Source organism: Actinia tenebrosa, unplaced genomic scaffold (genome assembly GCF_029948245.1).
Source record: "Actinia tenebrosa isolate PJP-AT-01 unplaced genomic scaffold, QUT_ActTen_1.0 PGA_scaffold3__52_contigs__length_22856419, whole genome shotgun sequence".
Taxonomy (NCBI): domain Eukaryota; kingdom Metazoa; phylum Cnidaria; class Anthozoa; order Actiniaria; family Actiniidae; genus Actinia; species Actinia tenebrosa.
In genome coordinates this window covers 10,982,463-11,006,046 of record NW_028292580.1, presented here as the reverse complement: position 1 = coordinate 11,006,046, position 23,584 = coordinate 10,982,463, and the positions used below count along the sequence as shown (strand labels likewise).

At 37.6% G+C, this 23,584-nt stretch overlaps 2 protein-coding genes, 1 long non-coding RNA gene and 1 pseudogene across 4 annotated transcripts; 3 read left to right on the top strand and 1 right to left on the bottom strand.

Annotated features, from left to right (window-relative positions):
* Nucleotides 1-4,096: 4,096 nt before the first annotated feature.
* LOC148908542 (uncharacterized) lies at nucleotides 4,097-4,809 on the top strand. Its single transcript, XR_016120656.1, has 2 exons — nucleotides 4,097-4,373; nucleotides 4,533-4,809. It is a non-coding gene; the product is annotated as an uncharacterized LOC148908542 (long non-coding RNA).
* A 136-nt stretch (nucleotides 4,810-4,945) lies between these two features.
* LOC116289064 (uncharacterized) lies at nucleotides 4,946-5,491 on the top strand. The gene is made up of 2 exons (XM_031695955.2): nucleotides 4,946-5,172; nucleotides 5,296-5,491. Exons 1-2 carry the CDS (start codon nucleotides 4,946-4,948, stop codon nucleotides 5,489-5,491), a joined length of 423 nt encoding a protein of 140 aa, XP_031551815.2.
* A 2,143-nt stretch (nucleotides 5,492-7,634) lies between these two features.
* Nucleotides 7,635-22,890, top strand: LOC116289065 (uncharacterized; annotated as a pseudogene). The gene is made up of 8 exons (XR_016120834.1): nucleotides 7,635-7,713; nucleotides 8,547-8,607; nucleotides 9,599-9,678; nucleotides 15,351-15,608; nucleotides 15,931-16,019; nucleotides 16,329-16,541; nucleotides 22,201-22,253; nucleotides 22,772-22,890. The product of XR_016120834.1 is annotated as an uncharacterized LOC116289065 (transcript).
* Nucleotides 18,601-22,074, bottom strand: LOC148908541 (52 kDa repressor of the inhibitor of the protein kinase-like). Its single transcript, XM_089035549.1, has 2 exons — nucleotides 18,959-22,074; nucleotides 18,601-18,755 (listed from the first exon to the last, which is right to left on the bottom strand). Exon 1 carries the CDS (start codon nucleotides 21,512-21,514, stop codon nucleotides 19,256-19,258), a length of 2,259 nt encoding a protein of 752 aa, XP_088891675.1. The 5' UTR covers nucleotides 21,515-22,074; the 3' UTR covers nucleotides 18,601-18,755; nucleotides 18,959-19,255.
* Nucleotides 22,891-23,584: the final 694 nt, after the last annotated feature.

Sequence of the window (23,584 nt, the reverse complement as noted above, 5' to 3'; positions counted from 1 at the left end):
AGTTTTCGCAAACAAAGACATTTTCGAACCTTGAAATGGCTTTCATTCACCCACACTCTACCCCATGTGCTAAAAGTGAACTGGATTTGTTCTCCGTACCACCAACTCCAGTCGCTATAGACAAGAGTCAGTGGATTGAATATCAACCCATATCGACCATTACTTCTTCAGCACCTATAGTTTCAAATTGCGGGGTCGGAGAATTATTTAGATCTAGCAAAGACAATGATTTTCATCAAAGTGAAAATCACCAAGGCTAATAACTCGAATCTCACAACTGATGAAAAAGTAGCACCTGTCAACAACTTTTTGCAAAGTCTGTTCAAGCAAGTCGATGTGTTTCTCAATGGCATTCAAGTCACACAGTTGACCAGAACGTATAGTTACAAAAGCATGTCATAAACCCTTTTGAATTACGGTCCTGCAGCTAAAAAGTCCCATCTTACAGCAGGTCTTTATTACAAAGATACTGCTGGAGCTATGGAAGAAAATGACCCGACAACAGCTGGAGCGAATACCGGGCTCAGTTCTCGCTATTCATTTACTGAAAAAAGCTACATTGTGGATCTATGGGGACCCCTTCGCTGTGACATGCTGCTCAGCGACCGCCTTCTTCTAAATCATGTAGACATCACCATAAAACTGAACCCTAACACACCAGCGTTCGCTTTGATGTCAGGGGAGGCGAACCCCAATTACAAGATCGCCATTCAAAGCGCAAAACTGAAAGTTCGTGCTGTGAAAGTGAGCTCTGTCTTACAACTTCAACACCTGAACGAGTTGCAGAAAGGAAAAAATGCTATTTACCCAATACGGAGGATAGATTGTAAGACCTATACCATACCCACAGGAAACCCATCGATTCATAAGGGGATCTTTTTAATGGTTCAGTACCTAAACGTGTGGTCTTGGCGATGGTGGAGAGCGACGCATTTAATGGGAGCTTCACCAAAAACCCTCACAATCATAAACTATATGGAGCAACGTCTATCAGTTTAACCACTGACGGAGAACAAACCCCTTCAAACCGATTACTCTAAAGCTAGCTCGGGCCAGTGAAATGAATTTCATAGAGGCCTATCAGACGCTATTTTCAGGAACTGGACGGTTGTTTGCAGATTCTGGAATTGACATTTCCCATCAAGACTATAGCAGAGGTTATGGCATTCTAGCTTTTGATTTAACCCCCGACCCCTCTTCGGCTCATTTGAATCAGAAACGAAAGGGTAACGTGTCTCTGGAAATACAGTTTAGTACCGGTTTGCCTAACGCAGTCAACCTTATCGTATACGGAGAATTTGACCACGTCACGTGACCTTCGACTACTCTACATGAATACCGAGCAGATAAGACTAATTACTGAAAAAGCCCCTGTTACCGGAAGGAAGTTTGGAGGTGTGTTTGCAGAAAACCGTTTACCTCGTTACGTGGACGTCTACCCATGTGGCTATATAGTGAATACAGACCCAAGCAGCAAAAAAGGAAAACACTGGGTTGCGTTTTATTTCATCAACCCAGGAAAAGAAGAATTTTTTGATAGTTATGGCCACCCACCCCAATTTTATAGTAAACATTTTTCGAACTTCCTTAAAGGACAACTGACCCCAAAAATTGCCGTTTTTCATATAAAACTACAACGTACATAGATCACAAATTCAACTTTGAACTCTGATACAGCTTCTATGTTGCCGAAAAGAAATAATCAATTCGCGAAAAATAGCAATAGAAGAGCGCCATATTTGAGCCCGCAATAAATTACCGCATTAATGCCGTGACGTCACAACGTGAAGCTTGCATTCCAAACTTGTTGAGTTTGTATATTTCGAGTGCTAGTCGATCTTTTAATAGTCTAAGTTAGAGTAAGTTTCTTAATCCAGATGGTCCATTGTTGTGTGCCAGAATGCACCAACCATTCTTCCAAAACTGAGTCTGTTAGCTACCACAAAATTCCTAACAAAATAGCTCTTCAGAAGGCATGGATAGCGCGGATAAACAGAGAGAACCTGCTGCCTTAGAAGAACTGCTACGTTTGCAGCGATCACTTCGGGGATTCATGCTTTGAAGTGGATCTGATGGAGCAGTTAACCGGGATAAAAAGGAAGAGGAGATTAAAGAGCGATGCTGTTCCGTCAGTATTAAATTTTTGCAAGCCAGCTAAAAGAAGCGCTACATCAGAGAACCGGCACAAACCGAAACAAAACGAAGAGGTGAGATAACATGTCATTTATACATAACAGTAGTTTACATTGTTTTTCAAAATAATCACTCATGAAAAAGACTTATTAATGCATACCGAAGCGAGTCATCAATCATTAGCTATTTATGCTTTCATAGATGAAATGTTGCTTAAAATCATAAGTATAGCTAGTAATATTTGATCGATACTTTTCAAAATGGTTATTTGCACGTGTTTGGTTTACATTTGATATTTATTCGTAAACCATAACAATATTGCTGTAATATTCCAAATTTGCTTGGATAAATGACCCCAGAAGAATAATTTATAGCATTGTTGGTTAAAATGTTTATTTTGTATTATTTAAGGTAAAGTAGGCCTCGAAGAATGGTTTATAGTATTGTTGAAAACATCGTTTATTTTTGTATTTTCAAAGAATGTGGAGCAGCTATGTGCCACAATAAATCCCTCGTGTGAAGATCCACCAAGTATGGAAACACCAGAGTTCTCTCCTGAACCACTTTGTAAGGAGATTGGTGTTCAGTGTTGCCTTGGTTGTAGATATGTTGTAACATCCACTGCATCAACTCAGACAGAGCCTGGATACTATAAAGATGCCGACACAACAACAGTTTACAATCCCTCCCCTTCACCAAACATCAGTAGAGATGAAATACTCAGTGTGAGCTTCCACGACCACAGCTACAGTACTAGCTATCACCCCTCACCAGTAAAGTCAATGCCAACAGTGTCTCCACAAAAGTCAGAAAAGTCTTTGTTTTCAGAGGAAGAGGGACTCCCACTAAGTGACGATGATAATGGTTTCATTGTTTCATTGCAAGAGACAGTTTCAACAACGGACAGTGAATTAGAGCCAGAAAACAAAGACTGCAATAAAACTCTTGAAAACCATATCAAAGAACCTAAATATTTGGTATTTAACTCTTGTTTGCAGCAGTTATTCAAGTTTTGTAGAAGCTGTGGAGCACCTGTCGCTGATGTCAACTTTGTATGTCAAGGCAGCCCACTTATTGTGACAACTACATGTATGAAACATCATGCTTTGACATGGTACTCACAGCCAATGTTAAATCGCTTAGCTATTGGGAACTTGTTGATTTCCTCATCAATATTATTTACTGGTAACACTTTTACCAGACTTCAAAACTTTGCATCCTGTCTTGGCCTAAAATTTCTGAGTGAGAGGGTCTTTTACAGACATCAGGAACGTTACCTATTTCCTGTTGTTAATGATGCTTGGAAGAGAGAGGAGGCTGCTGTAATTGAAGAGCTGTCAAATAAGGACATAGTAAATCTCAATGGTGATGGCCGAAGTGACAGTCCTGGCCATAGTGCTAAATATGGCACATATACTATGATGGAGACAAGCACAGGGAAAATTGCCACCTTCAGCATAGTTCAAGTCTCTGAAGTAACCAGCTCCAATGCTATAGAGAAAGAGGGGTTTCTAAGGTGTTTGAACACTTTAGAAGACACGGTCAGTATAAAATGTATCACAACTGACAGACAAACATCCATCACCAGCACCATGGCAAAAGATTTTAGCCACATCAAACACCAGTATGATGTGTGGCATCTTTCCAAGTCAGTTGTAAAAAAGCTGAACAAGAAAGCAAAATTGAAGAAGTACCAAGAGCTTCCTGTGTTGGGATTCTTGGGGTTCATTGTTTGGGGTTCCTGTGTTAGCTCTCGTAAGTGACCATCTTCTGGCCCCGAGGTGGTTGCTTACGGGAGAGTCGACTGTATAGCAGTCCTCCCACCCCCATCCCCTAATATTAATTACCGGCCGTACCTAATAGTAAGTTATCTACATTATGAGAATGATTTCGCCCTTTTCACTATGTCCTGCTTTTTATCTTGCAGTAACGTGGAGGTAAATATTGAATAGCTGGAGGCCATGGCAGTGTCAGTTGTACCAATACAACTTACACACCAGGTATCTCGATGCATCGTTTTCCTGTTAGTGAATCTCAGGCCTGAGTTCAACCCAACATAGACGTCTGCTTTGTGCTCTGCACACTTTGAGCGTACTTGTTATGTGAGACGCTTAGACATTTCAGTTGAAGCAAAATCGGATATACCAACATTGAAAAGCCTGGTGAAGGATGCAATGCCAACCATGGATTACGTTGCTCCTCAAATAACAAAATTACAAATGCCTCGAGATGGAAGACAAGTAAGTCGACTATATGAAAACTCGTTATGAACTATGAACTATGAACGCAGTGTCTCGATGAATTGGTTTTACTAAAATAAAAAGACTTCAAAAATTATTGATGACCTATTTCTCGAAAGCTTTTTTCTTACCATATCCATTTTTTTCTTCCAATCCTAGGTTCTTCGAAATGCCCATCAACCGCATGCTCAATCGCCTGAGGTCGATCTCGAAACGGATTCCGAAGCTGCCATTGTGAACACAGATGATGATACGTCAAATTTTGTAACCCCTACCACTTCTACTTCTTCATACTTACCTCAGACAGCTACCGTTAATGTTAACCCTAACCCGCAAGTCATGTGGAAAGTGTATTGAGACGAAAAAGGAATTACACAGAGTTCAAAAGCAGAACAGTCGACTTTGGGGGAAAATCTCTTGTCTACGAACAGAAATTATAACGGTGAGAAAGGCTTCTATGGGCGATTTATTTCTTCCTTCAATATTCTCCATTAAAGTTTACTGCCCCTTTGTTACTGATAAAGGTGATAAAAAAATAGATAGTTGATTTTGGCTTATTTCGGCTTTTACAGATGAGAGAGAACCCACGGTACGATGTTGAGGGAGAGGGTGACACGAATGAAATAGACGAAGAAAAGGAAAGTGATGGCGAGCACCTGCGAGAAGAACTAGAAGATCTAGACGATACCGAGAGCGAAATTGAACCTATGGATACAGAAGATGTTGACTGGGCTGCTACTGAAGACGATATCAATAATTTGGAGGAAGAAAGCCACAAGACAACCACACAATCAATTGAGTAAGTTCTGCGATGATCATAATAATGACAAAGAGTGGGCATGACAATATTATTATTTAGCTTCCTATAATACTAGTAATATTATATTATTAATAATATTTCATTATTTTTGATATCTTTCAGAGTCGAACCCAACACCAAAAGCCAGAATGAGCCAAAGTTTATAGTCTTCTACTGTATGCTTTTGAGGTTCTCTATCTTTTGCTTCAAGTGTCGAGGTGGGAAACCTGTAGAAATGAAAACAAATGAAGACAACAACAACATCAGAAGAAACTACTATTGCCAACAATTCTTAAAGCAAATATTTATACATAAATAAATAGATAAACATAGATTAATTTAATTTAATTATGAAGTGTCCTTGAAATTATAATTTCTCAAGTTAGAAAATGAAGTCTACATACGAGCTTCAATTGAAACCTTAAAACATACTAGGTTGGTAGTGGTTGCAAGGGTCGTAGTGGTCGTAGTGGTCGTGAGGGTCGTCGTGGTCGTAAGGGTCGTAGCGGTCGTGAATGTCTTTTATACTAACATATTTTTATTGAATACATCGATATCTTGGCTTCGTAAAATATATGATTCGATTCTTGATTTGACTCTCGTTATTTAAAAGAATACTATGGATCAGTATAAATACCGCGAGTGCCAGCCTCTCATTGCCAATTGTTTTTCTGGTGATATACCCGGTTGATATACACCTGGCTATGGCTCAAACATGGGAATTACGAGAAAATATACGTTATTCACTTTCCTTAATTGCTATAAAGTCTATTAATTAGAATAAGTAATCAAAGGAAGTCTATAACGAGTTTTTTCCCTTTGTAAAAAGTAGTATATCCAAATAGTAATTTCTCTAATTAAAAGCCGATCAGCGTGCACACCGAAGTTTTGGGAAAACACCAAAGTTAAAAGATCCACGATTTACTTAATCACATACAATTTATTGTGAAGTAACGACTTCACATCCATATAACTATCCTCTCAATCCAAAAGGAGCAAGCCTTTAATAATATGCCATTATTGAAAGCGAACCACGAAATTTTAACATGATTATATTCTTTGTTTTAGACAATTCTTTTTTATATCAAAAATGGGAAAACAATGGTTCTTAGGGATCAAGAAAATGACGTAGACATGGCGTTCGGTAACTCCAGGTTAAAACTGCTGGGAGAGCTCACGCCTGGTCCTCATGCAATACCGCATTTCGGAGAGGAAAGAAGCTAGATATCTTCCTGTGGGCCCTTCAAGGTAAGTTGTTATTAGTTAACAACCAACTAAAACATACACACTTACAAAACCAAAACAGAACTTACAACTCTCAGGCTAGGGGAAAACTGCACAGGATTGACAACTATCCCGGCATGAATTACGATTGATACTATATTATCAAAAATTTTGGTGACATCACTGATGTTAGGCCTTTGAAGAGTGAAGCAAGATGGCGTCGTTCAGAACAGTTTCTCGTGTCCATGCATATGTTTTAAAAAATCAATTAATCGTTAACATAATGTTTAACCTGTTTAACCTTCGTTATGTTTCTGGGTTTCAGTTCAAAGATTCTCAAGACCTAACGAGAAGATTGGACACGACCCTAATATGGGCGGCCTGTACCAATTCGAGAAGCTAAGGCTATTACTGACCAGCTGCTACCACCGTTAAATTTAGATATCCAAACCTCTTACAACTGTTTTAGAAACAATCGTGGTTCTCAACAGTGTTTAATAAGTTTTTTGGGACATATAGAGAGCCAGAAGAAGACCCGTAGCCAGACTTCTCAGTATTCTTTATAGAAGATGAATAAGGGCAAGAATGGATCAACAGTGCAAATCAATAATATGCCTGGTATTTAATTTTAGAATACAACAATGTGAGAAATATCAACAACTGAAACAAAGCGAGCTGATGTTTTTCTTTTCAGGTCAAATTGTCGTATTTGATTGTAGGCTCGTGAAGACATCGATCAGGTATTGTATCATTGCTATTCAAAATTACTGATAACGTTTCGAACACCTTTGTTAGATGTTTAGTAGTTTCTCCGTTGCACTAAGGATGCAAAAACCATTTCTTCATTGGGGCAAGTGATCGGTACCTCCAATACTCCTCAACCATCCACAGTCTACATGGAAAATGACTATGACATCAAAGAATGGTTGACGCCTTACCTAAAAAAATTGAAGTACCACAGTCGTCCACATGCATTCAGATTCAAGAAAGCCGAGGCGGACAATGTGGTAATGCATTACAAGCAGCTGGCCAATCCTAACCAATCTTGACAAGGAAACAATAAGACTGACCGATGCTATTTGCTCCTGAAAAAGAATCCCCCTGGGAGACTGTAAGTTCTCAGACCAAACCATGAAAATTGTGAATGTCATGAGTGGCCACATTTACCTCCCGATTGACCCACGCAGACATGCAGTGGTGGCAGGAGTCCTCAGGCGAGAGCAGAGAAAGAGATCAATATGGGAAAAGCAGCGTCATGCAAGTTCGCCCTGCCATCACTTGGTGAATCAACGCCGGAGGACGAGGAAAATGATGAGAGTAAAGACGTACAAAGATCTGAGCAGAATATAGTGAAAAATGATCAACAGGACCACTGATCACAAGCTGGGAGGTAACTGCAGATCAATTTCAATATTGCTCCAAAGTACAGGCACAGTTAATTCATATATGTACTCCCGTTTTCCGAATTAATTTCAAATTGAAGAAGTTAATCCAGCCAACAAAAAAAAACAACCAATCAGCTAGGGGGGAAAAGCAGTAACAGTAAAAAACAAGGAAGGACACAAAGAAAAAAGAAAGAAATGCTTCCGCCTTCAAATAGTCATTAGATAGACAGCTCTGGCCTCCACTCAAGACGTTCCCGCCCTCCAACAACAACACAACATCTTCAACGCAAGGCTAAAAGCAGTGAGCTCTAAGAAAAATTCCAGAGATATCTAAACTACCACAGTCCATTTCAATCCTTCTACATTTAAAAACTACAACTTCTTTGATAAAGTTAAAAAGACAGTAAAAACGGATCAAAGAAGCTACCGGAATGGATTCTGGAATCGTGAAGCAAGAATAACTGGCGTAGGTAAATGATGACATTCGATCAAAATGTCAGAAATTTATTTACTTAACCATTGTCTTTCAACAGTGGCACTGAATAAATAGCTAGCCTACGTGAAGATCTTAGAATACCAATGGCAAGATGAAAAGTAATATGAGGAAATTCTGCACCATTGACCCGTGAAACTTCTAATCAATATTGGTTTAGTGAAGACGCCCTAATCGTTCCGACCACTTTAAGATTTCAAAGCCGACTCGGCTACCACTTTGTAGTCTCCATAGCCTGGCATAAATTTAGAATACTTGCTTTCTTTATGTAGATTGGAATTTGTCATTTGCTGCTAAGTTCATGGCAAAAACAAGAGAATCTGCAGGACCAAGGTAAAATCACGTACGTTTATTCATTAAGCACAAAACAATGTGTTGATGTTTGATTTTACGAAGTGTATTTTGCAACCGTTAGAATGGCTCGTTCGGGTTATATAGCTTCTTGTCGTCAAGGAACAAGGAAAGTAACGAATATTATATACTCCTAGCCTTTTATCGTTATAAAATTCTTTATATATAATTATTCTTCATATATATTATCTAAGTGAAAACGATATCTTGATTACAAGCTTCTCATGCTTCTTGCTAGCCTGCGCCATTTCCCGCGCAATTCAACAATGTTTATGCTGTGACTTAGCGGACCTAAATAATCAGATACAATTAGTATTTGCCGCCAACTTGAAGGGACCAGGATATATGATGGGATACTATTAGGCGATAATGGCTATGCCTGCACAGCTTTCCTAATGACACCATATCTTAGTCCTTTCACAAGACAGAACAAAGTTTTCTTCCATCAAATTGTCTCATTTGTTCGACAGCGTCAAAAGCCTAGGAGAAGAAGTGCAAAGGCAATATCTACCGATTGCGAAAATGGCTGCCAATGTGGAGCAAAGCACGAAGGAAATAGAAGCTTTAAAGCAGGAGATGTCGGACCTTATATACCACCTATGCATAGGACATTCCTTCATCACCATAGGCTTTCATTTCACGGTGAGGTAGCGAGCGCCATCTTAAAGGATGAGCAAACACATCAAATATTATTGTAGATGCATGGGATTTTGATTGACTTTGAAATTTACATTTGCTCCGTTTCGATAGATTTTGTTATTGAAAGCTTTTCTTAATGTAAAATATAGTATCTGGTCGAGAATGATGTTACTGACATTATATAGGATGATGTTCATCTAATCCATAACCAACAACATGAAATGCAGTTTCATGTTAACGAAGGGTAAGCTGGGTAAGTACATGATTTGATGTTTGCTACTTATTAGTACTTAACTTAAATCTTGTTTCGTAATTATTTTTCCAATATCGACAGTCCTCACAACACTGCAGTAAGGGCATTTATCATACAAGAAATCGTAAGAGAAGAAACTGGCTTTAAACCAATTATTTTGAGTAAGTTTCCATTTCGATATGTTATGAAAATTCCATTATCTAAAACTGTCAAACGCATGAGATATGAAAAGTTATTATGAAATGTTTAAGAGGGGTCAGTCAATAGTTGTTTATTGACCCCACTTCCACTTTTCATTTAGTGATTATTGACTCGCCCAATACCTTGTGAAAAAGATATTTTGGTCATGTGAAGCGAAGTCCATCAACTCGCTAAATGAATAAACAAATACTTGGAGACAGTAGGATTGCTTCCTCCCTTTTTCCAAAAATGTTACGGGACAGATGAGCAACCAAATGTTTAGGCCTGTTTTGCGATTTTGCAAGACAAGCTATACGATGTTGTTTTCATTGGAACTCTTTAGCATTGACGATAAATTCTTAACTCTTTTTATTCTCACTCAAACATATCGATTCGTACTCAGATCAAAGAAGTCTAAACAAAAAATCACAAAATAATATTGACACCAGTAGCAACCCAACCGGCAGCTGAAAGAGCCCATCCACACCACTGCCGTCCCTAGAGTCCCTGACTGCCCGAGAGCCTTCACAGCCAAACACAGGCCTCTGCCTAGAGTAGAGTAGAAACCTTTACTTAAACAAAAAAAGTATAAAAAAAACAGGGTAGTCCATTCAGTGGCAAAATGCCCCTGCTATCAAAAGGAGCCCTGTTAAATACACATACACAACTTACAATAAATAGAAACTAAAAAAAGCTAATATGATTAAAATGTAATACTATTTACAATATAGTTTCAATACTAAATCTAATAATGTAAGTACCTAAAAGCTAATATATAAAGGGTTATTAGACCTTTCCCGAATTCGCCAGGACGCCCACGGAACAAAGGCCAAAAGCCGAGACCGAAACCAAATCAAAGCCGACCTCGACCCATGGCCATCACTCCGCGAGCATCCAAGCGAATCCGGGAAAGGCCCAACAACCATCAACTATGATCGTAGCCTACTAAAAATTATACATCCATGATAATAACATGATTTCTTAGCCAACTCGGTTCTTACCCTTGGTAAATGTAACATATTGCTTTGTCTAGTGAACCTGTTGTGTATAGCATTATTAAAAGTAAAATAATTTCTGAAACATTGCGGGCAACTCCCATTAATACATTTCTTAACAAGTTTGAACACGTGGTCGTCACGCCTACTTTGTAGGGTGGACCAATGAACTACATCTAAGGCCCTATCACTCTCGCCTATTCCAGAAACTATCCTTGCAGCACGCCGCTGAAGTCTTCTAAAGATGTAGAATTTCCAATACCACAACACCCCCAAACATTATCACTGTATTCAAGAACAGGGCGAATAAAAGACGTATACATGATATTCGCACAGTGTAACGTTAGATTATTCCTTATGCGCCCTAGCATACCCAGCCTTTTGCCAGCTTTAGATAATATATACTGGACATGGGAATTCCATGTAAGGCATTCATCAAAAATGATTCCCAGATATTTGAATTCAGATACACGTTTAATAGGGTGACCACTAAATAGTATATTAAAATCAGAAACCTGTGAAAGCTTAGCATGAGTTCCAAATAGCATGGACTCAGTTTTGGTGGCATTTAGAAACAAGCTATTTTCACTAAGTCAAGATCCAACCAACTCAAGGTCAGCATTAAGCTTTCCTTCAATTATAGATACAGTTGAACCTGGACAAAATAAAACAGTATCATATGCATACATAAGTATGCTGCATTGCCTAGCGACGACTGGCAAATCATTGATATGGATAACAAAAAGGAGAGGACCGAGAATTGAGCTCTGAGGCACACCACTACATATACATCATTATACATTTGGAGATGCATTTGTATGTTTTTCTTGCAACTTGCAATAGTCACGCATTCGATATTTCGAGCTTTACTACAAACTTTAACATCGACATTTATAAGACTTATTGGTCGCCACTTCTTTAAGAGCCTACAATCTTTTCCTTGCTTTTCTATCAAAGTGATAACAGCTTGTCGCTGGGTATTCGAGAGAGAGCCTTTATCAAAACCACTGTTGAAGCTATTGACCATTAACTTTTCTAGTTTGTTCCAAAATATACAATAAAACTCTTTGGTCAAGCCATCGCTTCCTGGACTCTTTGAAGTACCCATTTTTGCAGGGCTGCTAAACATTCCTCTACTGTCAGATAGCCGTCAACATTTTCCAGATTCTTCAGGCGTAAGTTTAGGGTGTTTCTATGTAATTGGAAAAAAGTTCCAATAGACCAAAAACAGTTTAAAAAAAACTTTCATGTAGCCAAAGATGGATCAAGAAGTGTTCTTCAAGAATTGCCTTATTTCACTATGACGTCACATCAAAACAATCTATTGTTTATACGCAAAGGATCATGGTCGTCAACGCAAATTCACCAAAAATTGTTCTAAAACCCGTATTAATCCACGAAGAGAAGTAGAATAGCCTGCAAACGCTCAGATTATTTCTAATACATATTAACACATATTATATCTGAAAACCAGGCCATTTTAGATTAAACTGTTTCGCTAGGAGCAAATTTTGTTGAATTTTCTATTGGATTTGGCGATTCTGTCCCCCACATAAACAAGCAGTGACGTCATAGTGAAATAGGGCAATTCAGGTGTGTGTTTTTTAGCAAACAATCGTATATTATTAATTTTTTTTTGGACAAGCATTTTTCTCGACGAATCGGACAAATCAAAGACTTTCTCTCAAAACTTTTTATATTTCTATAGATAAGCTTAATTTATTTTAATGCTGGAGGAAATATAACACGAAGAGCATATTACAACAAATATTCGTCCTTTATTTAGCTTTGTAAATCTTTAACAATTCGGTTGTTTTTAACCAGCTATCGTATGTCTTTCGTTCAAGAAAAATGCAGCTTTGTTTGCCTCCTATCACGCGGTCTCATCGGCAAAACAAAGAAGACTTTCATTCAATAATTTTATATCTTTCTGCAGATAATTTATTTAATTATCGAATAAAATATTTATTTTTACCAAATATTCATCTGTTTATTAAGCTGTTCGAGCAAATATGATTATAAAAACGAACTTAAATTTGTGTTGTTGAGAGATGTTATTAAGCTTTTCGAGGAAGTATGATTATGAAATTGAACTTAAATTTGTGTTGTTGAGAGATGTTATTGTATAAAGACCTAGACTTTCACTATGAAGAGCTAAAAAATATTCAAAAACATTTACAAAATCCAATTTTGTATTGCCTTTTGCATTATTTTCTATCTTGTCTCGGTTGTTCTTGTCAAGTTTAATGCATGTAAGCTTTGTTTATGGAATACTGTAAAAGGCCTAATTAAGAGGCTGTCTCTGTAAGAACCTCATAACCAATTTGGGTGAAAAAAACAGATTTCTTTCAAACTTTGTGTGTGAGTGTGCCATTCCAAGGTTATTTCCAAAACACATTTTGTTTTGTGTCTCGGCGCTTTTTTGCAAAGTTTCAGGGGGGTCCCCTTGGGGGTCAAATTAGTGAATTTGATTACTTCTCATTCATGAAATTTGGGCGATGTTTAAAAATTCGTAATTCCATAACAAATCATCACAACACTAAATCCTTCCATATTATAGTAGATATATATCTTATGCAAAGATGAGTAGCCTTAAAGTTAAATATGAACTTATTTATATCTAAATATTTTAATTTTACCGACCATCGATAATCGACTTTGTCCAGTTGGCTAAAATCTGGCTTAGGAAAAAAAATCAAAACTCAAAAGTTAGACTTCGTAGGACTATAATATTTGAGTACTGCAGAGATAAAAGGCCGTTCTTACAGAAATTTAAAAAATATTTTGCGGCCAGCAGGTTTTGAGAAGTGAACAGGTCGACAAACTTTCAGTATTTTTAAGATTTAATGTATTACGTCAAAAAAGTGCAAATAGTTTTGAATGCGATTTATCTTTAAATGTATATAAATTCACTGTTTAAACTGGTCTAATATATTTTAAAAACATTTTAACCACACAAATTGTAAAAAACGGTTTTAGAAAACAGTATTGGAATCGAAAGACTGATATCACAACATGCCTTAACTGTAAGGTAAAATGCTGTATACTGTCATAAAATACAACGATAAATTCACTCGAAATAAATAATTGTAAATTATTTGCACGATGCCCAAACATCAATCGATGAACAAATCACAAGATTATTTGTCCATATTTTGCCTACAACCAAAAACAAATCCAAATAATCCAAAGGGACTTCTTTCTTTTGAAACCTCTCCCATGGAGAAGCGAGGAAGTCACTAAACTGATGAAACTTTTAGACAAAAAGTCAAAGAAGAGGGAGTCTCAAAAAAGTCTAAACGTGTTTAGAGAAAAGGGTGGGACCTCCTTCTAAGAGATTGGCTCCCATTGATGCCCCAGCCTTTTCTCTTAGATAGGCTAATTGATCGGCGGTAGTTGTCCTTTGAGACCATGGTGAATGAGTGAATGCGTAAAAAGCTATTGGGGCCAGACCATTGATTAATATATTATCTACAGCATTTGGCCGAAATAGCTTTGTACTCATTGAATACATTAATTGATGCATTAATGTGATTAGGTTGCCTTTCAAAACGAGTAATCATCTGCAGTTCGATACATCTGTCATGTTGATAACATTTAGGCCCAGAAGTATCCACTTTTAGTCTTCAATTTCGTCCTCAATGAAGTCTTTGAATATAGTAACATACTAAAACATGCTATATAGTAACTTTATCGAGGATATTAGTTTAAAAAAACTGCCTCGTTATTTTCCTGAGTTCATCTTGTAGTTACTCTTTTATAGTAATCTAGTAGTGAAACCCGCTGACCAGCAAAATAGATTCAGCGGTCAAACCAGTGCGGAAGAGTAAAAGTTTGAAGATGTTGAGTGTTGGTTTTCATGTGGATAAAAATTTAGAGGGAAGGTAAATCTTGTAAAACTACTGGAATGTACAGATGATATTCAAAGTCATATTCTAAAGTACCATCTTTCACGAGAAAACTTGACATAGTGTCAACTTATCTTGGCCAGGTCTGGAAAATTTTAAGTTAATGCCAATGATGTCTCTGGTTGGTAGATCTGTCCAAAACATAAATATAGTATTGGACAGTTCTCTGGCTTCGAGATAAAGATAATCAAACAAAGAATGGGCTTCCTGTGGTCCGCGTGTGACCTGTGCTCTATAAAACAGCAAAACAGATTCAGCTGTCAAACCAGTACGGAATAGTAAAAGTTTTAATATGGCGAGCGTTTGCTTTTATGCTGATAAGAATTGTGGAGAGTCTAGACTGAAGGTAAATCTTGTAAAACTACGGGATTGTACAGATGATATTCAAAGTCATCTCCTAAAGTACCATCTTTCACGGGAAGACTGGACAGAGTATTAACTTATCTTGGTCAGGTCAGGAAAATTTTAAGTTAATGACAATGATGTCACTGGTTGGTGGATCTATCCAAAACATAGACATGGTATTGGGCAGTTCTGGCTTCCAGATAAAAATAGATAAACAAAGAATGGGCTTACTGTGGTTCACGTGTGACAGCTGAATCTATTTTGCTGGTCAGTGGCTTTCACTACTAGATTACTAGAAAAGAGTAACTAATTTATCTAATAGCTAATAATTATTGCAGCTCTTAAGTATCGAGATTATGATTTATCATATAATTTCAACTTATAATGACCTTATCTTTTTAACAGGAGCAAAGTCTTTAGTGAGTTACTCAGACGGCTGTGGTGGTCAGAACAAAAACATCATAATAATGGCACTTTTTTGCGAATTAGTGAGGAAAGCTGTGTACAGTGATGAATCACAAGTTTCTCACGGGTGGACACACCTTCCTCCCTAATGATACAGACTTTGCACAAATAGAGAAGAGAAAGCGAAGTGCCATGGTCCATCTTCCAGAAATATGACCAAAGGTAGTGGAAGAAGCCGACAGGCTCAAACCCTTTAAGGTACGAGTGATGCAGCAAGAGGATTTTATAAATTTCAAGCAATGTTACAAAACACACTATACTCACAAGAAAAAGACCACCGACACTAAAGAAAAGATCAACTTAAAGCGGGTAATCTTATAAAAACTGCCACACCAGTTTACACAGTTTGTCATTTTTTTCTACATTCCTTTGCAGTCGCGAATATATAATCATTCAATGTTTTTGTACAAAAGAATAAAAATGGCATGCAAATTTAAATTGTTCAATATAATTGTGGGGTTAGTCGGGAATGACTCTTTTAGGCACCTGATTTTCAAAATTTTCTTTTAATTAATTTTAGGTCCATTGGTTGGATTTTGGTTGGGGTGAAGAAGTAGACCAGGCGGGCAACCACACGATGGTTCATCATCCAGAAGAGGTGTGGATGAGGTAAGTGTGATTAAGCAAATCTACGTGCACTAAAAGGAAAATAAATGACAATTTTCCTATAAGCCTTTTATCCAGTTACGAAAAAGAGGTGAAATCACCGAGAGCATATTCAGTAGCATCCATCCAATTGGGAAAAGTTTTTTAAATAAAATTCCACTTTTTGACGATAGAGACTGGAGCAAACAGATGCACAAAATATTGTACTAAAGAATGGGGCATTCCATGCTCCTGAAAGATTTACCTTTTCCTAAGAAGTCCAAACTTAATTTCATTTCACTATATATTTTTACACTCTTTTGTTCTTTATAGATATGGATATTCGAGAGAAGAGCCCTGGAAGAATGTCAAGGGTTGGAATGGCGACCAACTTGAAAATCTGAGACGATTATATGATGGACCGATAAGAGTGAAGGATGCCAAAGTGAAAGATCTGAAGAAGTTGGCAGAGAAACATCTTCCACCCGAAAAAAGGGGATTCTACATGAATCTAAACAACGGGGCAGTGGAAGAGGATGGTTTAGAGTAAGTAATGGAATGATACAAAGTGACTACAAGACTTAGGGCCCGTTCACACTAGACCAACAAAAATTGTCCTGTTAATTTGAAAGATCTGATTTACGTGCAGCAACAACTTATGATGTTGCTTTGTCTTTTGAGAGTCCAGCAACTTCAAAATAAAATTGTGCTCCGAATAAATAATGGAATATGGCGAGGAGGATTTCAGCCGTATTAGATACTACCTAGGCTATCGACTTGAGCATTAGCTGAGCCTTTGGCTTTTCACCTAGGTTTCTTTTCCTTTGCCTTTGAATAGTTGTAGTTATCTTGGACGCCGGTAGTTTGCGTGCCATTTCTATCTGACTTAATGTTTCGTTGGCTATTAACGAGTAGAGATGGATTCATTTGCGATCCGTAGTAGCGCCAAATGCATATGATTCTGTTAGGGATCAAAAAAATCTGTCAGTTTTGACGTTTAACAAAATTTTGTCCTGCTTCGAGGCAGGCCGACGGGGTCTTTGAAGTTTGGTAGAGCGAGACAAATTTTGGTTAGATAAATAAATTGCGTTCGCACTAGGAAACGGCCGATGTTGACAGATTTTTTTGTAAAACAAACATAAATTTAGCCTAGTGCGAACGGGCCATTACTTTTTTAAAAATGGAGTATTCCTATTCATCCAATTTTCGATACTCTACTACCAAAGAAAAATAGAGCATAGGAAAAGAATACGTACGTTAGCGGCGTTTGCTATAGCCAATCCTATCCTAGCACAAAAAATATCCGCTGTCTACAACCAAGGTCTCTGCCGCTTCCTTGCATACCCCAAATACTAGCGCAGACACTAGTTCCAAAGCGATACAAAGCAATGTATGAAAAAGTAGTTGAAAAAGGTAGTTGAAAAACTGGTGTTCTATATATTCTACTAATATCAATACCTATAAGTTCCCTGCTCGGATCCTAAGTCCCATAGCAGCACACCAAACTAGACGAATTCTGGCGGGGACTGAAAATTCCCATACATTTCACTGGTCTGTCCACCTAGTGTGCTCTGATCTTTAAGTGAGGTGGAAATAGAGAAAAATAAGTAAGTTTCGAGCATGATTTACTGTAATTCCCAGGGTGACACTACTTGCTTTCTGAAACATGACATGCGTTGCCATGGAAACCCATCTTGACATCTAATCCTAGAATAAGCTAGTTTATTGGAAAAATAACTCATTTCAATTCCTAGAAAGCCTAGTATAGGCTCCTAGAATTATTTCTTATAATTATGAGTTGCATCATGATAATTGCCTCGTATGATGCAATGAGTCCATAATATCATAGTGTTTTTGTGCTATTGATAGGCAGGTAGCAGGTGCAGAAATGTAAATAAAACATGTTTGTTACTTGAAAATGTAGTCCTATTCTTGCATGCTTATCCTGACGACACACAGCGAACAGAGTGGGTGTGTTGGAAGTAAGGAAATGGGCAAGACTTGCGTTGCCATGGAAACCCGTCGGCCTGTAAAGAGTTGGATTATCATGCCTTGATCATAAGTAGAGAGCGGAATGGTTGAATGGGATAGGAATTGTCGGGAAAAGTTCTTAGAACGAATGAACGGACGGACGGACGGACGGACGGACTAAATGAATATGAATGGCAAGAGAGCACGAGTGTGACGTCACGAACAAATAAATTTTGACTTTGACCCTTTTCGATCTCTAATTATTTCCCTAGACAATCCAATAAGACGTTCATACACCGATTTTGACGAGAGTCGGACCAATATCTGCCGAGATGTGACCTTTTGAATACAAAATTACTCCCTAATTGTATATTCGTTTAACAGCATCATGCATGTATATATGTCGCTGCAGTCACGAACGATCAGCTCATCTAGCTCCATCCATGCTATTGTACTTCATACTAATTGCCTGAACTCGGCATAATTTCCAGAAACGTAAACAAACTCAACGTTCTAAGTTTATTAAAAACTCAGCCAGTGTTACAAACTTTTATAATTTTTATTCATCATCAACGATTGTATCTGAAAAAATACAAACGATTGGATTTTCAGCTAGAAAGGGAATTTGCTGCAGGGGTGGATCCAGGGTTTGGACATGAGTAGTTTACTCTGAATTTATACCCAACCCACCATACCCCTATTAGTTATAAACTGCCTAAAAGGATACATCTACCATAGCATGCTGTCTGCAGTCAAGATCCTTGTACAGATTTATCTCAGTTGAAGAATCTAGCACATCAAAGGATATCATGTGAAAAAAATGACATCAAAAGTATTAGTATGTAAAAGTACAATGCAAAATATATGCTATTAAAGGAAAAGTGGCATGGCAGCAAATTGAATACTTTATGAAAGATAGAGAACATACAGTCACAATATCAGTGTACTAGAATTTACATGTACTAGCAAATTATACAAAATGAATACATTACCTTATTTAGATTGAGGTGTTCCACTATAGATGAATTCATTGCTGAGTTCAGTTGAGAATATGTAAAGACCATTCAAGCTTAATTAAAACCCAGTGAACAATATTATAGATTTAAGAAAAGAATAAGTTTTTAAAAATTCCACCTTGTTCCTGTACTGTTCCCCATCAGTTTAAGGATTAAAAATCAGATAATTATTAATCCAGATGGAACATAACTCACAAGTACTCTAAGAACACTGGAGTGGTGGTCCAAAAAATATTATATAAAATATTACTGTAAGATATTCTCCATTCTCATTCATGTAGGATTTAAAGTAGCAAATAAATCTATTATTTCCTCAAGATCGAAGTCCATGTCTCTGTGGGAATGCATCAGTGCCAGTCCATTCATTCTGTCTTGAGCCATAGTATTTCTTAAGTAGTTCTTAAGATTACGGAGGGTTGAAATGGACCTTTCACAAGAAGCAGATGACATAGGGATAGTTATAAGGATTTGAAGTATGGTATGTATATTAGCATAAGCAACATTGTCAATGTGCTCGAGTGTCCCTTCTAAACTATCAGGGATTTCCTCTCCTAGATCATCTTTCCTCATCCACATTCTCTCCCACAGAATAAGTTCTGCTTGTAAACCTGCATAATTAGATATATCCTGCCTATAATGTTCACAAAAGGCTAATACATTATCCTTCCAAACAATACCAGTGGCCAGCATAATTGATGGAATAACTGAAAGTGCTCTGTAGCAAACAAACACATCATCTTGAAATCTGTTGTTCAGTTGTTGGACTATATGGTCTAGAAAAACTACAGTTAAATTTGTCCTATAATATTCTTCAGGGTTTTGGGCTGCAGCATTGGCTCTGTGAACTTGTCTCTGAGCTACTCTAGGCATGGTTGGTTGAACTGAAACTTGACCTGCTAAAGTGACAGCTTCCTGGTAGAGTGCATTGTGCCTGGCATCAATGTTAGTTCTCATCTCTGTTAAGACTGACTTTAAAAGTGCAAGTTCATCCTTTGCCTTGAGAAGATCCATTGCTTTCTTTTGTAATTTGACAGTGAGAGGTCGGGTTAAATCTAACATGTGTCTAACAATAACAATAGCAACAATAAATGAAAAAGTTATTGCATTCAGTAAGGTCTGTGCATCATTTCTACTAGGTCGATTCCAGTCCCCAGTTCCAAGATCATTGTTGTTCATTGATATGTCTTCAAGCGTAGCAACAACAGGACGAAGAAGTTCTACAACTCTGTCCATTCCTTCTATTCTTTCGCTCCATCTTGTTCGGCATACATTTATCAGAACAGTATGGTTAGCTTGAGGCATTATCTCTTTAACCTTCATGACCAAATACTGCTGTCTCTTTGGTGAATTGTTAAAAAAATCAGAAATTCTTTTAACAGTATCCATCATGTTTCTAACAAGTGGTTGTTGGCATGTGTCAGCAACACACAAATTCAGCCTGTGGTTCATACAGTGAACATAAATTGCTTTGTCAAATTCATTTCTTATAAGTGTTGAAACTCCATTCAAGCAACCTGCCATATTGCCTGCCCCATCATAACACTGGCCTCTGCAGTCGTCCATAGAAAGTCCTAATTCTGCTACTGCTGTAAGTATTTTATCTTTGATGGCAGCTCCAGTTGTTCCCTCATCACAAAGAGAAAACCCAATAAATTCTTCTCTAATTATATTTCTTGAATCAAGAAATCTTATCACTAAAGAAAGATTTTCTTTGTTAGAAATGTCTGCAGCTTCATCTGCCATAACAGAGAAAAACTTACTGTCTCTGATTTCCTTTGACAAACTAGTTAAAATGTAAGAACCTACTGTTTCTATCATCTGATTCTGGATGGTTTTAGAAATGTAAGTTGCATTTCTGGGTGCAGTTTCCAGGTGATTCTGCAGTATTTGATCACCACTCTGCACTCGAAATTCTAGCAGAGCCTGAAAGTTTCCTGATAGACTAGCATTTGTTGGGTCATCATGGCGTTGACCCCGGAGAGCTATGTTGTTTCGCCCACAGAAAATTATCGTTTCAAACAAAGACTTAAGGACCGTCCTATTTCTATCGATTTGCTGTTGAATAATATTATTCAACTGCTGATCTACTGGGACCGCTTGCTGCCTCATTGTTTTCAAAAAGTTATCCATGGCAATTACAGCAAAATTGTGCATCTCACATTTACCGCTGGCGTGTTTTGTAAGTCTCGAAGCCGCTGAAGTCCAACATGTGAGTGGGGACTTCAACAACTTGTTTAATTTATGAGCATTTCTACCAGATTCTACTCCAAACAAAACGCAGGGAAAACAAAATGCTCCATCGAGATATTTAGAGTATGCAAGCCAGGGATATCTTCTAAGCCATTCAAAGACAAACTTACGAGGCTTTCTATTTTCTATTGACAGTGGGAAATCAAAAATCTCACCTGGTTTCCACACACTCTCAATGAACCCCAGCTTATCTTGTGGTGATGAAGAGCCAATTTCTTTAAAATTCAAGCCAATGTCGAAAGGAGAACAGTCCTCCCTCCTGCAAATCGGGTCGCCACGCATTGTAGAATATTCCTTCGTTCAAAGCAAGTCTATGACTCTAATCATAAGAACGAAAGAGACCCAACGGGGGTAGGTCTAGCTTTTTATAGTTTTGCTGGTAGTTTATGAGGTAGTTTGCAAAGTAGATAGCCAATCAGAAAAGGGTTTGAGTGGTTTCCAAAACAATCAATGTGTTTCCAGCCAATCAGAGAATTCTTTGAGTAGTTTACGATCGTCACACCGGCCTAGCTCTACAACTACGCACGCTCACCCCCTGAGGTTCTATTTGACAAAGGCTGTTTTCCGATCGTTTTCCGATAGCATTCCGATGCGTACCGACGGAGATATCCGAAACCCGAAAATTTTTGCGGGAATCGGTAATAAATCGGCAGAAATGACGAGATTACTCATTTTTGTTTGACTTTTCCTTAATAATTAACTGAAAAACAACCAAGTGAGTTGTTTCTAGAAGTTTCTAGAATAATGTAATACACATATTTTGACATTATTTAGAAAGAAATGTGTAGCTTTGAAAAAAATTGAGTAGTTTACGGAAATCACGTAAACTACCCTGGATCCACCCCTGTGCTGTACACAAAATAATGTTTTCTTGTCTTTGTTTTAAGTGCCATTGTATGATTATTCTTCTTTATATATAATCATTTTTGGCAGGTTGTCTAAAAGAATTTCATTGATTACTTCTTCAGCAATTTCATGATAGCAAAATTTACGGAGTTTGCTGGTTTGCAGTATCTAGTTGGTAAGCATGATGTAATTTACATGTATCTTTAGCTTAACTTTTCAGCAAAAAAACGCCGTTGATGATTTTAGTGGGCATTGATGAACTGTATTTCCTGAATGACATTACGGTTTGATTACTTTTAGCTTTTAGGAAAATAAATTTCCCTACCCCCCCCCCCCAAAATATAGTGGTTTGCCCTTCTAGACCGGTTTAGATTTCGAATATTGTACGTTACGAGTGCATTGTATATCATGGACAATAACGACATCTATGAACCGTGTGTTAACACTGTAATTTTATTTAGAGAAATTGTAGTCCTATAGTATAGAATGAGCAAGTAATCATGTTTCTTATTTTGTTTTACATTGAGAGTTGATGCCACAACCGCTACCGCCGCAGCCACGAAAATTGAGCCAAGAAAAATGTTTTAGCTCTTTATTACGGCTATTGCAGGATAGCACAAACATATTTATTACTAACTTTTTGACAGGATTAGACAATCTATTTTGACTTTAGAACTGCATACTTTCTTTCAGACAATCAGGTGTCTCTTCTGGAAGAAGAAAGAAAAGCTCCTCTAACAAAAAAAGAACTAAAGCAGATGATGAATTCCAGAACAAAATTGCTGATCCCCAAATCAGTCAGATAGGCAATCAAACAAAAGATACAAAACTTGCTGATCCCAAATCAGGGAAATTATAACTCAGACAGAGGAAACTAATGATTTTTCAATGCGATTTTTGAGCACTGAAAAATCATTAAAAGAGTTACGGGATATTCTTTTAAAACAGTCATACCCGCTTCTGAACCTGAATATGTCACAGCTAGCCCTTGCATCCCTTAAGCTAGTATGACTCCAATTGCCAGAGTTACTCCTATATCAAGGTCTGACCTGGGCACAGATACTGGTATGGTACCTGGGTGTTCGGGAGACTGGACTGAGTCACGTGATAGGCTCATTAACATTAAATGAATAGTGTGCGTTCATCCATACATTTTGGTAGCAGAGCGAGGTTTTTAAGATGAAAAATCGCTAAAATGTCAGAGGAAAAATTAAAGACAAGTAAGATGAAAACAACAGCTGGATTTACAAGAAAGAAAAACAAACTATTTATGGCGCTGGAAGGTGGTTTGACCTCAAGAATGGAAATCAGAGAAATGTATGATGGGTTAAACATAGCTATGGAAGACATAACAGCTACTATCAAGAATTTAGAGGAATACTACGAAGGAATTTGCGACACCGAGGAAGGTAACACACTCTCAGCCAAATTGGAAATGATCGAACAAGACTTCGAAGAGGTAGAGCAGATTGTGAGAGCTTGTCTCAAAAACAACATTTAACTTGC

What these genes read in the sequence shown, in the direction of transcription:
- LOC148908541 (XM_089035549.1), bottom strand. Translation starts at nt 21,514, where the DNA reads ATGCGTGGCGACCCGATTTGCAGGAGGGAGGACTGTTCTCCTTTCGAC.
- LOC116289064 (XM_031695955.2), top strand. Translation starts at nt 4,946, where the DNA reads ATGAGAGAGAACCCACGGTACGATGTTGAGGGAGAGGGTGACACGAAT. An exon ending in ACAACCACACAATCAATTGA is followed by an intron (nt 5,173 to 5,295) that starts GTAAGTTCTGCG and finishes GATATCTTTCAG; the next exon opens with AGTCGAACCCAACACCAAAA.